We start from the raw sequence: 16,071 nt of genomic DNA on the forward strand, positions 1-16,071 counted from the left end.
TGCACAGATGTGCTTGCAATAGTCCTGCCACCAACAATGCGCCTGCAACCCAGTCTGGCCGAGCCTCCTCGAGGGTGTCTGCAACAGTGTGCGTACCTGCAATGTGTGAACGCTTTATTCTGCGCTCCTCTGCAATGTGTGTACGTGTGCCTCCGGGACTGGGCCCCAGCAAGTGTGTAGAGGTTTGTGTGCAAGGACGTGTGCGAGGATGTGTGCGAGGGGGTTGAATGCCCGCAGCCCAGTGGGTGCCAGGGTGTGCAAGAGGATATATCCCTTTCCAGGGGTGCACCCCTCTTGGGGGGGGCCAAGCCGGGGCCGACCCTAGCGGAATCCGGCTGCCCTGGGCCGAGGCACAAGAAGGATTTCATTGAGTGTGAAGACAGAGAGCAGAGACAGAAAGCAGAAGGAGGCGACGGCAGCCTTTGTAGTCGCGGAGGAATGCGGAAATGTTGAAGCACTATGGCAAACTTTTTTGAAACGGGGTCAACTCACATTCAGCCAGCGTGGGAAAGCACAACCAGCAAAAAAAAAAAAAAAAAGTAGGGGAGAGGGGAGAAAAAAAATCCTCTTCGACAGAGGCACCGCCGAGAGGGTGGAGAGAGAGAAGGAGCTGGGGATAAAGAGAGGAAGAGGGAGGGGGAGAGGGGTGGGCTGGGGAGGGGGCGGGGAGAGGAGGGGGAGGGGGCTGCTTGCAGAAGTGCACCCGGGACTTTCAGGCCAGCTTCTCCTGGGGGAGGGGGGAACTCCCAAGTCGTTTTTTGTGTGTGTGTGCGTGTTTTTTTTTTTACCCCGGAGATTTGCAGGAGCCCTGCTAAGAAAGCTCAATCCGGATGCAGAGGGAGGAGGAGGAGGAGATGGAGGAGAGGGGGAGGGGAAGCCAGACCCAGGAGAGCCCCCCTCCCCGGGCAGCTACCTGTGTGGCCCCCTTTGCAACCCAGACTCGCAGTGGGCAACGCCGCCGACAGATTTATCACGTTTCCAATGGTTTGGGCCTCACCATTTAAGGGAAAGTTTGGAAGGGCTTTTTTTTTCTTTTTTATGAGAGGGTTTTAAAGGCCCCCAGGCCTTCCCTCCTCCACGAAGCCCGCCCGGATGCTTGGTCTGAGTTGATCGATTAGGTAGATTGGGTGCCGGGCTTGTTTTTTTTGGGGGGGGGCTAAGAGGGAGGGTGTGTATTAATGATCACGTGGGGGAAGGCGGTCCCCTCCTGGGCCCCATCAGGAGGGTGGGCGTCCAAACAGTCTCCTGCCTGCACGGTGAGGGGGTCCCCCGAACGACCCCCGATGGTGACCCCGGAGGAAGGCCGTGTCGGTTGAAACTTCCAAGTCCGGCCTGGGGGAAGGGGAGACGATGAGCTCCCTTTAGCCCCCCCCAAATCCGTTACCTCTGCACCCCTGCCCCAGGCCTAATCCTGTCACCCTCCTACCCTCACCCCTGCCATCCCAGGACTGACCCTGACCCTCACTCCTGCCCCTCCCGACCCTGACACCCCCCGACCCTCTGACCCCCCAGGTCTGACCATGACACCTCCTGACCTTCACCCCTGCTCCCCCATGCCTGACCCTGGCACCCCGACCCTCTGTCCCCCAAAGTCTGACCCTGACACCCCCTAACCTCTGCCCCCCAGGCCTGATACTGACATCCTACATCCTCTGACCCTCTGTCCCCCCAAAGCCCGACCCTGGCACCCCCTGACCCTCGAGGTCTGACCCTGACATCCCCTAACCTTCACAACTGCCTCAAGTCTGACCCTGACACCCCCTGACCCTGTGTCCCCCGGGGCCCTGACCCTGACACCCTCTGACCCTCTGACTCGGGCCTGATCCAGGCTACCCTCCTCTTCTCCCTGTCTCTACCTGCCACCCCCTTCCCCAAATGCCCCCTCAGCCCATCCCCCCGACCTCGCCTTCTTCCCCCAGGGCAGCGGAGGACTGCCCCCACCCCACCCCCTGTCTGCTCCCCGGCTTTCCCTGGGGTGGACACTGGGGTGGGGGGTCCATCGCTGCTGGTTTTGGGGGTTTGGAGGGTGGGATCTGAGTCCTCTTATCTCGTCCGGAGTGGGGGCAGCGATGGACCCCCCCACCCCAGTGTCCACCCCAGGGAAAGCCGGGGAGCAGACAGGGGGTGGGGTGGGGGCAGTCCTCCGCTGCCCCCACTCCGGACGAGATAAGACGACTCAGATCCCACCCTCTGAACCCCCAAAACCAGCTGGGCTTCACTTCTCTATTACCCGGGGTCCAGCCGTAGCCCCCCCGCACCCCGACCCCAGCCCCATCCCTGGGAACCCCAGCGAACTACATATCCCGGGGCGAGCAGAAGGCCCCCCTAATTCTGAACCTAAAGCCCCAGGGGCTGAGGGGCTGTGGAAGCCTGGACTGTGAGCCCGGTGCCTCTCTTACTGAATTGTCCTTTCCAAGCGCTTAATACGGTGCTCTGCACACAGTTAGCACTCAATAAATGCGATTAAATTGAATGAATGGGTGGGCCCAGGAGGGCCAGGGCGGGAACCGTCATGCCGGCAGTGAGGGGTGGGGGAAAACTATGTATATATTTGTATACATCTATAATTTATTTCTATTAATGTCTGTCTTCCCCTCTGGACTGTGAGCAGGGAATGTCTGATGTCATATTGTCCTCTCCCAAGCACTTTGTCCAGTGTTTTGCACACAGTAACCGTTCAATAAATACGATCACCATTAATAACTCCGGGGTTCCACGAGGTGGGGGGGGGGGGGGCCGGCAGGGAGGTGTGAAGTCTCTGGTTTGGGGTGAGGAGACGCAGGATTATAGGGGGAAGGGCAGGATTATAGGAGGAGGGTCAGAATGAGCCCCTTGTTGGGTAGGGATGGAGGGATGGTCTCTATCTGCTGCCGAATTGTACTTTTCAAGCGCTCAGTCCGGTGCTCTGCCCGCAGTAAGCGCTCAATAAATACAATGGAATGACTGATTATAGGGGGAGGGTCAGGATTACTCTCTCTGCTCTACCCCCTCCCCCTTCCCTTGTATAGTTGTATATATTATTTATTACTCTATTCATTTTATTAAATAATAATTTAACAATAATCATATACAATAATAATGTTTTGTTTTGTTGTCTGTCTCCCCGTTTTAGACTGTGAGCCAGTTGTTGGGCAGGGATGGTCTCTTTCTTTTGCTCAATTGTCCATTCCAAGTGCTTGGTACAGCGCTCTGCACACAGTAAGTGCTCAATAAATACGAGTGAATGAATGATGTGTATCTATCTGTAATTCTATTCATCTGGGTGGTATTGATGCCTGACTACTTGTTTTGTTGTCTGTCTCCCCCTTTTAGATTGGGAGCCCGTTGTTGGGCAGGGATGGTCTCTGTTGCCAAGTTGTATATTCCAAGCGCTTAGTCCGGTGCTCTGCATGCAGGAAGCACTTAATAAATTCATTCAATAGTATTTATTGAGCAGTTACTATGTGCAGAGCACTGGACTAAGCGCTTGGAATGTACAAATCGGCAACAGATAGAGACAGCCCCTGCCCAATGATGGGTTTACAGTCTAATCGGGGGAGACAGACAAAAACAGTGGCAATAAATAGAATCAAGGGGATGAACATCTCATTAAAACAACAGCAATAAATAGAATCAAGGGGATGTACATCTCATTAACAGAATAAATAGGGTAATAAAAATATATACAGTTGAGCGGTGGAGCACACTGCTGAGGGGAGAGGGAGAGGGGGGAGGAGCAGGGGGAAAGAGGACTTAGCTGAGGGGAGGTGAAGGGGGTTAGAGAGGGAGCAGAGGGAGCAGAGGGAAAAGGGAAGCTCAGTCTGGGAAGGCCTCTTGGAGGAGGTGAGCTCTAATAAATACAACAGAATGACTGATTATAGGGGGACGGTCAGGATTACTCTCTCTGCTCTACCCCCTTCCCCTCCCCACAGCCCTTATAGATATCTGTATATATTATTACTCCATTTTATTAACGGTGTCTATATCTATGATTCTATTTACCTATTTTTGATGCTATTGATGCCTCTCTCCTTGTTCTGTTCTGCTGTCTGTCTCCCCCTTCTAGACTGCGAGCCCGTCGTTGGGCAGGGATGGTCTCCTTTGCCGAGTTGTCCCTTCCAAGAGCTTCGTCCAGTGCTCTGCACCCAGGAAGCGCTCAATAAATATGATGGAATGACTGATTATAGGAGGAAGGTCAGGATTGGGCAGAGATGGTCTCTAACGGTTGTCAAATTGCACATTCCAAGTGCTTCTTCCAGTGCTCTACACCCAGGAAACGCTCAATAAATACGACGGAATGACTGATTTTAGGAGGAGGGTCAGGATTGGGCAGGGATCGTCTCTGTTGCCGAATTGGACATTCCAAGCGCTTAGTCCAATGTTCTGCACCTAGTCAGCGCTCAATCAATACGAAGGAATGACTGATTAGAGGGCGAGGGTCAGGATTCGAGGGGGAGAGTCAGGACTCCTCTCTCAGCTCTACCCCCTTCCCCTCCCCACAGCCCTTGTGTATATTTGTATATATTATTTTTCTATTCATTTAAAACAACAATTTAATAATAATGATATTAAATAATAATATTAAATAATAACACTAATAATGTTTTGTCTTGTTGTCTGTCTCCTCCTTCTAGACGGTCTCTATCCGTTGCCGAATTGCACGTTCCAAGCCCTCCGTCCAGCGCTCTGCACCCCGTCGGCGCTCAATCCATACGATGGAATGAAATACTGAATGCACAGTCTCAAGCCCTCCGTCCAGTGCTCTGCACCCAGTTGGCCCTCAATCAATACGATGGAATGAAATAGAGAAGCAGCGTGGCTCAGTGGAAAGAGCCCGGGCTTGGGAGTCAGAGGTCATGGGTTTGAATCCCGGCTCGGCCACTTGTCAGCTGGGTGACTGTGGGCAAGTCGCTTCACTTCTCTGGGCCTCAGTTACCTCATCTGTCAAATGGGGATTAACTGTGAGCCTCACGTGGAACAACCTGATTACCCTGTATCTACCCCAGCGCTCAGAACAGTGCTCTGCACATAGTAAGCGCTTAACAAATACCAACCTTAAATACTATCGAATGTGCCATCCCAAGCCCTCTATCTAGCGCTCTGCACCCAGGAAGCCCTCAATCCATATGATGGAATGAAATACGACTGAATGCACCATCCTAAACCCTCCGTCCAGCGTTCTGCACCCAGGCGGCCCTCAATCCATATGATGGAATGGAATACTATTGAATGCACCATCCCAAGCCCTCCGTCCAACGCTCTGCACCCAGGAGGCCCTCAATCCATACACTGGAATGAAATACTGAATGCACCGCCCTAAGCCCTCCGTCCAGCGCTCTGCACCCAGGAGGCCCTCAATCCATGACGGAATGGAATGAAATACTATTGAATGCACCGTCCTAAACTCTCCGTCTAGCGCTCTGCACCCAGGAGGCCCTCAATCCATATGACGGAATGGAATACTATTGAATGCACCATCCCAAACCCTCCGTCCTACGCTCTGCACCCAGGAGGCCCTCAATCCATACGACGGAATGAAATATGACCGAATGCACCGTCCTAAGCCCTCCGTCCAGCGTTGTGCACCCAGGAGGTCCTCTTATCCATACGATGGAATGAAATACTATTGAATGCACCGCCCTAAGCCCTCCGTCCAGCGCTCTGCACCCAGGAGGCCCTCAATCCATACGACGGAATGAAATATGACCGAATGCACCGTCCTAAGCCCTCCGTCCAGCGCTCTGCACCCAGGAGGCCCTCTAACCCATACGATGGAATGAAATACTATTGAATGCACCGTCCTAAACTCTCCGTCTAGCGCTCTGCACCCAGGAGGCCCTCAATCCATACGACGGAATGGAATACTATTGAATGCACCATCCCAAACCCTCCGTCCAGCACTCTGCACCCAGGCGACCCTCAATCCATATGATGGAATGGAATACTATTGAATGCACCATCCCAAACCCTCCGTCCTACGCTCTGCACCCAGGAGGCCCTCAATCCATACGACGGAATGAAATACGACCGAATGCACCGTCCTAAACCCTCCGTCCAGCGCTCTGCACCCAGGCGGCCCTCAAGCCATACGATGGAATGCAATACTATTGAATGCACCGTCCTCGGCCCTCCGCCCATACGACGGAATGAAATACGACCGAACGCCCGGTCCCGAGCTCCCCCGCCCAGCGCCGCGCACCGCGGAGGCGCTCCCCGCAGCCGGCGGAGCGAATGAGCGAGGAGCGGGGGGGAGGGCCGAGAGGTGTGTGCGGGGCGGGGGGCGGGGCCTGGAGGGGGAGGAGGCGGGGGAGGTCCCCCAGCTCCTCGGGCTGCAGCGGCGCGGGCGGCAGTCGCGCCGGGGCTCCGGAGGAGGAGCGGGAGGAGCGGGAGCGGCGGGAGCAGCGGCAGCAGCAGCCGGGCCCGGCCATGGAGCAGGACGGGGCGGGCGCGGGGGCGCGGGCGGAGCAGCAGTACGAGTGCGTGGCGGAGATCGGCGAGGGCGCCTACGGCAAGGTCTTCAAGGCCCGCGACCTGAAGAACGGCGGCCGCTTCGTGGCGCTGAAGCGCGTGCGGGTGCAGACGGGCGAGGAGGGCATGCCGCTCTCCACCATCCGCGAGGTGGCGGTGTTGCGACACCTGGAGACCTTCGAGCACCCCAACGTCGTCAGGTGACCGCTCGGCCGCCCCGCCGACCCGGAGCCGGAGCCCGCTAAGGAGCCGGACTCTCCGCGGGGACGGGCGGGACGCGCCGCCAGGGGGCGCCGCCGGGAGGGTCGCTCATGCTGGGTTCACGCTGGGGCCCGGTTCATGCTGGTGGTGGGTTCATTCATTCATTCATTCCGTAGTATTTATGGAGCGCTTACTGTGTGCGGAGCACTGGGCCGAGCGCTTGGGATGAACAAGTCGGCAACAGAGAGAGACGGTCCCTGCCGTTTGACGGGCGCGCGGTCTAATCGGGGGAGATGGACAGACAAGAACAATGGCAATTGGGGCAATTGGGGCAATTGGGGCAGCGCTTACTACGTGCAGAGCACTGTTCTGAGCGCTGGGGAGATACAGGGTCATCAGGTGGTAATGCTGGGATTGGCTCAGCGCTTACTACGTGCAGAGCACTGTTCTGAGCGCTGGGGAGATACAGGGTCATCAGGTGGTAATGCTGGGATTGGCTCAGCGCTTACTACGTGCCGAGCACTGTTCTGAGCGCTGGGGGAGACACAGGGGAATCAGGTTGTCCCACCTGGGGCTCACAGTCCCCATTTTCCAGATGAGGGAACTGAGACCCAGAGAAGTGACTTGCCCCCAGTCACCCGGCTGACGAGGGGCAGAGCTGGGATTCGAACCCATGACCTCTGACTCCAAAGCCCGGGCTCCTTCCACTGAGCCACGCCTGGTTAGTGGGCGCGGGGCCTTAAGCTCAACGCTGGGGTGAGCTCGGCGGGGACGGGCCCTGCCCCCCGCCCCGGGCTGTGAGTCGGGAAGGGGGGTCCGGTGTAGGAGCCTGGGGGGTCATGGGGTGAGGGGAGGGATGTGCGATGCAGGGGGGATTGAGGGATCCAGGGGGGATTGCAGAATCTAGGGAGGGATGTGGGATCCAGGGGGGATTGAGGGATCCAGGGGGGACTGCAAGATCTAGGGAGGGCTGTGGGATCCAGGGGTGGTTGCGGAATCCAGGGGGGATTGCAAGATCTAGGGAGGGCTGTGGGATCCGGGGGTGAATGCGGGATCCAGGGGGGATTGAAGGATCCAGGGGGGACTGCAAGATCAAGGGAGGGCTGTGGGATCCAGGGGGAACTGCGGGGTCCAGGGAGGGCTATAGGATCCAGGGGCGACTGTGGGATCCAAGGGTGACTGCAGGGTCCGGGGGTGATTGAAGGATCCAGGGGGGACTGCAAGATCCAGGGAGGGCTGTGGAATCCAGGAAGGCCTGTGGGATCCAGGGGGGACTGAAGGATCTGGGGGGCAACTGCAGGAATCAGGGGGCCATTTTTTTTTGCAGGCCGATGGTCCTCAGAGTCCCCAAGGCCTCTGGTGGTAGCCCCACTGACCAGTAGGCCGGCCCACAGACAGGCCACCTGGTGGACCCACGGCCTCGCTACCGAGCTACTGAATGACCAGCAGATGGACAGAGTGGCGGGACCGTCCGCTTTCAGGAGGATAATAATGTCGCTATTTGTTAAGCGCTTACTAGGTGCAGAGCACTGTTCTAAGCGCTGGGGTAGATACGGGGTAATCAGGTGGTCCCACGTGGGGCTCACAGTCTTCATCCCCATTTTACAGATGAGGTAACTGAAGCACAGAGAAGTGAAGTGACTTGCCCACAGTCACACAGCTGTCCTGACCGCCCCCGCTCTCCCCGGACAGTGACCGACGAGTGTGCCAGAGGGCCGGGGCCCGACCCCCGGCAACTTGACTGACTGACTGCCGGGCAGACTGACAGGCCTGGATCCCAGAGGGGCTTGGCCCAACCTCTTCCCCCTCCCCATCGCTCCCCCTTGGGTCCTGCCCCCTTGGTGCGCTGGTAGAACTGGGGGCTGCCCCCAGGGACCCCCGCCATCGACTGCCACTCCAACTTCTGAGACCCTAAAGGGTGGTTTGAGGGGGGTCCCCTCCTCCCCAACTCAGGCTGGCACTGCCCACCACAAAGGGTTTCCCACCGGCCCCCCCGTGACAACACAGAATGCAGTCCCCCCATCCGGATCAGTGCATGGTGGAGGCCCAGTGGGCCGTAGGTCTCTGTGGCCTGTTCGGGGATTCCCCCGCCCCCCTCTTTTACACTTTTAGAGGAGGAGAGCAGCTGGGGGTGAGAGACATTTAAAATGATCATCGAGAGGTCTCCCAACTCCCACCCGCTCCCGTCTTCCCCAGACATTTTTGCCAGCCCCCCAAATATCCGTGCACCACATCTGTGCCCGCGAGTTCAAGCGGGAAGGTGGCGGTGCCCCAGGATGGGAGGGTCGGGGGAGTCAGGTCAGGCAGGGTCATCACGTTCCATCGCTGACCGGCCAGCGGCCGCCCTCCCCGACCGTTCTCGGTGGCCTCTCTCTAGGGTGAGAGATCAACCTGGGATTTAGAATTTCTGCAGGGGTGTGTGTGTGTGTGTGTGTGTGTGTGGGTGGGTGGGAGGGAGAGGGGAGGAATCAGGTCTTCTCTGGCGACCAGTTGCCTTTCAGTGTGTGGTTTAGATTAACGGTGATCCCGGAAATACTGGAATTTCCCCATTTTTATGAGCAGTATGTGTGGGTACTTATATTGTGCGCCGTCATCGTTTTCTACAAAGATCCGTGGTTCAGGCGAGCAACGGGCACAGAAAGTTTGGGAAACTGTGAGGTGGCATTTCCTTCTCCGGTCTGTCGGGTTCTGCAAACTGCTCGCTGATTGTCCGCTCTGTGCCTTTGGAAAGAGCGGCTCTCTGTGCCTACCCTTCTCGAGAGGAGTTGATCCAGGGCTCCGGAACTCTTTAATGAGCTCATCTGAATATTTTTTGGGGAGTTCAAACCATCTGACATTGACCCTCACAATGGAGTCTCAAATATCTCCAAAGTCTCATCCCCAGAAGGGCAAGTTGAAATTTGTCATCCAACACCCCAACCACGGTGATTTACACAGTGGTTTGTTTCCACAGCAGAACAAAGGACCTGCATGTCCAGGCTAGAGAGAGGAAAAAAAGACCCCGGTAAAAATAAATATTAATAAAGGTGTAAATAAAACAAGTGGAAAAAAAGAGCTTAAGATAAAACCTGTTACCTCTCCCGAACAAGCAATAGAAAGGTAGGCCTTTTGGCAGGGCTGAAGGAGGGAGGATTGAATTTGGAGGAGATAGGGTTGGGAGGAACTAGGAATGCAAGTTTGCTGTAATTTATTCTAATGTCTTTCTCCTGGTGGGAGCTCAAGAGTCAATGTTCCGAAAAGCGCTTTGCACCTAGTAAGCACTTAAGTACCACAGTCAATATTATTATCATTATTATTACTATTGTTTGAGCGGGACTTTTTTTTTCCTTCCTCCAAAATCCTCCATTGCGTGCTCTTCACCAATCCTTGCTTTGAACTTCATTGTGGAAGTGAATGCTTACTCTGTGCAAAGAAGTGGGTAAATACAAGATAATCGGGTTAGACACAGTCCCTGTCTCATGTGGGAGGAACTAGTATTGAATCCCCATTTTACATGTAAGGCCCAGGGAAGGTTGTTGGGTTTTTTTCATGGTATTTGTTAAGCACTTACTCTGTGCCAGGCACTGTATTAAGCACTGGGCAGATACAAGCCGGTCAGGTTGGACACAGTTTGTGTCCCACAAGGGCATCGCAGTCTTAATCCTCATTTTAAAATGAGGTAACTGAGGCACGGAGCAGTTAAGTGACTTGCCCAGGATCACTCAGCAGGCAACTGGCAGAACGGGGATTAGAACCCTGGTCCTCCGACTCCCAGGCCCGGGCTCTATCCACTACGCCACCCTGCTTCTCAACCTGCCCAAGTCCCCACTACGCCACCCTGCTTCTCAACCTGCCCAAGTCCCCCAGCAGGCACGTGGCTGAGCCAGGATTGGATCCCAGGTTCACTGCTTCCTAGAACTGGACACATTCCACGAGGCCGCACTGCTCGTCGTGATAGCTCGTCTTGGCGATCCTCTTTGGTCCAAGTTATCTCTCTTCAAGAAGAACATAAGCAGGATCAATCCCCAGGTGACTCCGGTCCAGGGCCCACCCATCGAGCTCACCCAGAGTAGCTTTCATGAGGAATTGAAATTAGGAATGCCCACTCTAAACTAACTGTAAGGTCCTTGTGGGCCAGGGAACATGCCTAACCAACTCGGTTATCTCGTACTCTTCCAAGCGCTTAGTACAATGCTCTGCACACAGTAAGTGCTCGATAAATACCACTGATCGATTGAATTGAAAAGATACGAGCTGCAGTGGACAGCCTATCTGCCTAAACCACCAGACCAGGTTACCTTCTGTATGGGGAAATTCCACCAAGGCCAGAAACACCTAGGTGGATCAATCAATCATATTTCTTGAGCGCTTACTCTGTGTAGAGCAATGTAGTAAGCGCTTGGAAAAGTACCCCAGAACAGAGTTGGTAGACACGGTCATTACTTCATTACCCCACATCGCAAGACATTGGTTATTCATTCGTTCGGTCGTATTTATTGAGCACTTACTGTGTGCCGAGCACTGTACTAAGAGCTTGGGAGAGAACAATACAACGGTAAAGAGACACATTCACTGCCCACACTGAACCCACAGTTTCTCCTGGATAGGTACGTCTGGGCCTCTAGCAGTGTTAGAAATACCTCTGCTTTGGTGCACTTTTGGTCGGGCGGTCCTCTGCCGGAGCGATAAAGGTCGGAGGCTCCTATTCCTGGCACTGTCAGCCCTAGGTGTGGTGGTGCCAGCGTGCCCGTCTTGCTTAGGGTGTGATGGACGTTTGAGGGCCAAACCCCACGGGCCGAACCTTCCAAGTGTGAGTTCTGAACTTTGGAGCCCCTAGGACTTCAAAGAAGCAGGCCTGTTTGAAACTGGTCATTCAGTTGTTTGACTAATCACTAATAATGATTACACTGTATAATCATTCGATTGATCATGCGATTGACTGATTCATTCAACCAATTAGTCCATCGATGAATGGTATTTATTGATCACTTACCGTGTACAGAGCCCCCTGCAAGGTGTTTGGGAGAGTATAGAGTACAACAGAGTTGGTAGACACATTCCCTGCCCATCGTGAGCTTTCAGTCTAGAGGGGGAGACAGACATATCAATAAATAATTTACACTATATAATTTGTAGATCTATATTTTACTTTATATTATATTTATATTTATAAGTGCTGTGGGGCTGATGCCCTTCAACTTCTGGAAACCCATCGGAGCCAGCACGGGCTGGGTTCTGTCGCCTGAAGAGGCCAACTGGGGCAGGAGTGCCCCCCTGGGTGGGTGGCATTTTGCTCTGTCGTGACACGAGATCAGAGGATTATTTTACAGGCTTATCAGGAGGTCCTAAAATTCCCTTCTGACCTCATAAGAAATCTTTAGCGGGCCCCCAGGTCATGAGTAATTGGTCCAAATTATAGGCTCTGCCTCTACTCAGGAGTAGGTCAGCCTTTCAGTGTGTTATGGGGTAATTTAAGAGAAGCGACCCGGCCCAGAGGAAGGAGCATGGGCCTGGAAGACAGAGGACCTGGGTTCTAATTCTGACTCTGTCTGCCGCCTGGCCTTGGGCAAGTCACTTCGCTTCTCTGGACCCTAGTTTCCCTATTAGGAAAATGGGATTGAAATTCCTGTTCTCCCTCCTCCTTAGGACTGTGAGCCCCACGTGGGACAGCCTAAGTACCTGTATCTACCCCAGTGCTTAGAGCACTGCTCGGCCCATGGTCAGCGCTTAACAAGTACCATCATTATTATTATTATTATTATGATTGTTATTACTTAGACCAGGAGCCCCATGTGGGACAGGGATCCGACCTGATGAACTTCCATCTGCCCCAGCGCTTAATACGGCGCTCAGTACCTACACCACAATTGATTAATGAATGTACCTCACTCTGCAGCATTCAAATTTTAACATTTGCCATTTCAGCCCTGCAGGCAGATTTTAGGGAAGGGGACAGGGGAAGAGAGGCAAAAAGCCTTTTAGTGCAAAAAGTCGAGTTGGCCCGCAAAACTTTCACCAGCGGCGCCCGGCGGTGATGATCTTCCTAATATCAGTGAAGATCATCATTTGGCTAAGTACTCTAGAGCGGATCATATTTTCCACTCTTTCCTCATCATCTGACTTCTTGTAGCCTCTGGACCAACGCTAATCTCCGTGACTGCAGTAAATTCATCTTGACTTTGCATTCTGTGAACTTAATGCAGTGGTTTTGTTTTTTTTAACACCACCTAGATCAGCCTGAACTCGTCTGCTCTGCACCAGTGTCTGGTAGGAGGAAGGGAACGGCTAATAAAGTCAGAACAGAGAAACAACACCTGCAGGCATGTGACAGAATTTAATAGTCAAGGCTCCCTTTAAGTCACAACGGCTCCCTCCCCTTCCCTTCTCTTTCCCCCTCCCCCAGGCTAATGTTTTCTCTCCTGCTTCTTTAGTGAGGCAAGCCTGATCTAGAGGAAAGAGCATGGAGTCAGAAGACCTGGGTTCTAATCCCGGCTCTGCCATTGGCTTGCCGTTGGAAATAGGGTGTGTCACTTCTCTTTTCCTCAGTTTCTTCATCTATAAAATAGGGATTCAATACCCGTTCTCCCTTCTGTTTAGATGGTGAGCCCCATGTGGGGTCTGATTATTTTGTCTCTACCCCAGTGCTTAGTACAGTACCTGGCACGTAGAATGTGCTGAATAAATACCACCTGTATTGTGGTTGTTATGAAACAGTGGGGGAAGACTAAAGAAGCATAATCAATCAAAGGAATTTTTTTGAACACCTACACTGTGTATGGAGTGCACCGTACTAGGGATTCAGCTATCAAGATGGGTGTGGGGATCATTGACTTGGATGAAGTAGGTCAAGCGGTGGGAGTAGATGAGCTCCTCGAGGGAGCGAGGGTAGATTGAGGACCGAGGAGAGATCCTTGAAGAACCCACGCAGTCAGGGGTCGGGAGGCAGAAGAGGAGCCATCGAAAGAGGCTGAGAAGGAGCCTGAGAAGGAATTTGGCGAACCAGGAGAGGATCAGAGGAGGCTGAGAAGGAGTTAGGCGAACCAGGAGAGGACATGGTCAGCGAAGCCCAGTTTGGAGAACGTTTCCAGAAGAAGGGGATGTCAAAAGAGAGCTGAGAGGTCAAGGAGGATGAGGTTGGAGTAGGGGCCATTAGGTTTGGCCAGAAGGAGGTCACTGGCGACCTGGGAGAGCATCTCGTTGGAGCAAAGGGAGCAAAAACCAGATTGTAATAGGCTGAGAAGAGATTTGGAGGAGAGGAATTGGAGGCAGGGGATGATTAGACCCTATCAGGGTTCTCATTATCATCATCACCGTCATTTATTGAGCGCTTAACTACGTGCAATGCTCTGTACTAAGCCCTTGGGAGATTACACCACAACAGAGTTGGTAGACTAGTTCCCCGCGCACATCGAGCTTACGTTCTAGCCGGGGAGACGGACATTAACATCAATGAATAATTTGTAATATGGACATTAAAGAAAGGTTCTATACTGGAATGGAAGCAGGGAGATGAGACAATACGTGGATGGAGCCATGGGGTCCAGAGAAGAGATTTTTAAGACAGGGAAAATGTACTGCCTAAAAGCAGTCTGAGCAGGAGTCCAAATCCCCTTTCTGCTGCCCGAGTCGGAACCTAAATTTTGGGAAACCCTTCTTTCTCCCGAAACAAGAGAAACCAGAAAAAAACCAAGCACTACAAGTTCCAACAGCAGTTTTCTTCCTTGGCTCCTGTTTAAGCATTCCTTTTTTGTACCGCCTCATTGATGCTATTTTTTCTGTGAATTACCCTAGAGAATCCAGGACCCAGGATAAGGTTGATCTTCATGAAAACTGATTGCATGAATGGGAAGGGCACACCTTCTGTAGAGCCAAAAATGAAGCCATTGAAAACTTTTTATACATGTTGATAAGGCGTAAGATAGGGCGTTGACTTTTTATTGTCAATATTCTCGGTAAGTGCATTTATTCAAATTCAGCTACTAATTCCCGAAACTGCAACTTGATTTCTTTTAGTGAATTCATTCGTGATATTTAAGGTGACTAAATAGTGGATAAATATGACTATTCAATTCCTTTCTGAAAAATTACGAGAAAAGTCCTCACTGATTATTTCAGAGAGGGACTTTCCCCATGCTCTTTCAAAAAGTTGTCAGCACCCTGTCACCTACTGATAGGAAAAAGGGTAAAACCGTGCATCCCTCTGAGAAGTCAGTCATCACTGAGGATGAAAAAACTGGCCCTAGGTTATTTCATTCATTCATTCAATCAGTCGTATTTATTGAGAGCTTACTGTGTGCAGAGCACTGTACTAGGCACTTGGAAAGTACAGTTCAGCAACAAAGAGAGACAATCCGTGCCCACAACGGACTCACAGTCTAGGAGGGGGGAGACAGGCTTCAAAACAAGTAAACAGGCATCAATAGCATCAATAGCATCAATATCAATAAATAGGATTATAAATATATACACAACAGTTGATTTTCTGAGCCACAATTGTTGAACACTCTCCTGGATTAAAAACTTCTGAGAGAGTTTGACGGCTTTTGCCCGGTGACCCCACAGTGCATGGACCAGGCTTAGGGTCAACCCAGGCCATAGTTTTTGTGCTTGATTGGAAACTGAAGCTGTGCTAGAGCATTCATTCAATTATTCAATCGTATTTATTGATTGCTTATTGTGTGCAAAGCACTGTAGTAAGCCTTGGGAGTATACAGTATACCAGTAAACCTAGACATTCCCTGCCCACAATGGGCTTAGTATGTTTGGGTGTTTCAGGCATTAATTTAATGAATAAATTACAGGTAAGAAATATTAGAGCATTTTTCTTCCCATTTCCTTGAGATTTTCTCTTGAATTTTCCAATTTTCATGGCTAACTAGCAAATAAATCTATGTTCCAAGCAGCAAAATGGAAAATGTTGACTGTTGGATAGGGCAGTCACATCCTTGGCAATTTAGTTCTAGTATCAGAAGCAGAGAATTACGGGAATTTCTCTGAAGACCTAAGGAGAAAGTGTTCTTTAAGTGGGAAGCTCTCTGTGAACAGGAAAATCTAAGAATGCCCCATTAAGTGAAAAATAGGTGTTAGGACTAAAATATGGTGCTTTTAAAATCATTAGATTACGTTTTCTATTCCCAGGGTCCTATGGGGTGGTGATTCTGTTTGCTGCTATAGGCTTGAATTTGGGAGTACTATGCAGTGTTTTCCATGCCAAACTGAAATTAATATAGTCTATTGTGAAGGAGTGTGTGCTGTCCTGGTTTGGGGGAAAATGAAACTTTTGTAGGCAAAAGACAGAGTTTGCCAGACTAGATGACAAAACGTAGGAGACGCCTTTGTATGAAATCTCTCAAAATGGATTTGTAAAATTATTTTTACAGGGCTCCCATTGAATTCGTCTCAATATTGGCTTCTTCCTATTCTCTTAATGATTTTTGTTTTGCT

At 52.1% G+C, this 16,071-nt stretch overlaps 1 protein-coding gene across 1 annotated transcript in view; it reads left to right on the forward strand.

Annotated features, from left to right (window-relative positions):
• The first annotated feature begins 6,371 nt into the window (after positions 1–6,371).
• CDK6 (cyclin dependent kinase 6) overlaps positions 6,372–16,071 on the forward strand; it is a 199,304-nt gene continuing 189,604 nt past the window's right edge. The window contains exon 1 of the mRNA XM_029070593.2: positions 6,372–6,647. Coding sequence (XP_028926426.1) covers positions 6,406–6,647 — 242 coding nt within the window. The 5' untranslated portion in view covers positions 6,372–6,405. The remainder of the gene's footprint in view (positions 6,648–16,071) is intronic.

The sequence above is a fragment of the Ornithorhynchus anatinus genome, chromosome 8 (assembly GCF_004115215.2).
Source record: "Ornithorhynchus anatinus isolate Pmale09 chromosome 8, mOrnAna1.pri.v4, whole genome shotgun sequence".
In the NCBI taxonomy this organism is placed as follows: Eukaryota; Metazoa; Chordata; class Mammalia; order Monotremata; family Ornithorhynchidae; genus Ornithorhynchus; species Ornithorhynchus anatinus.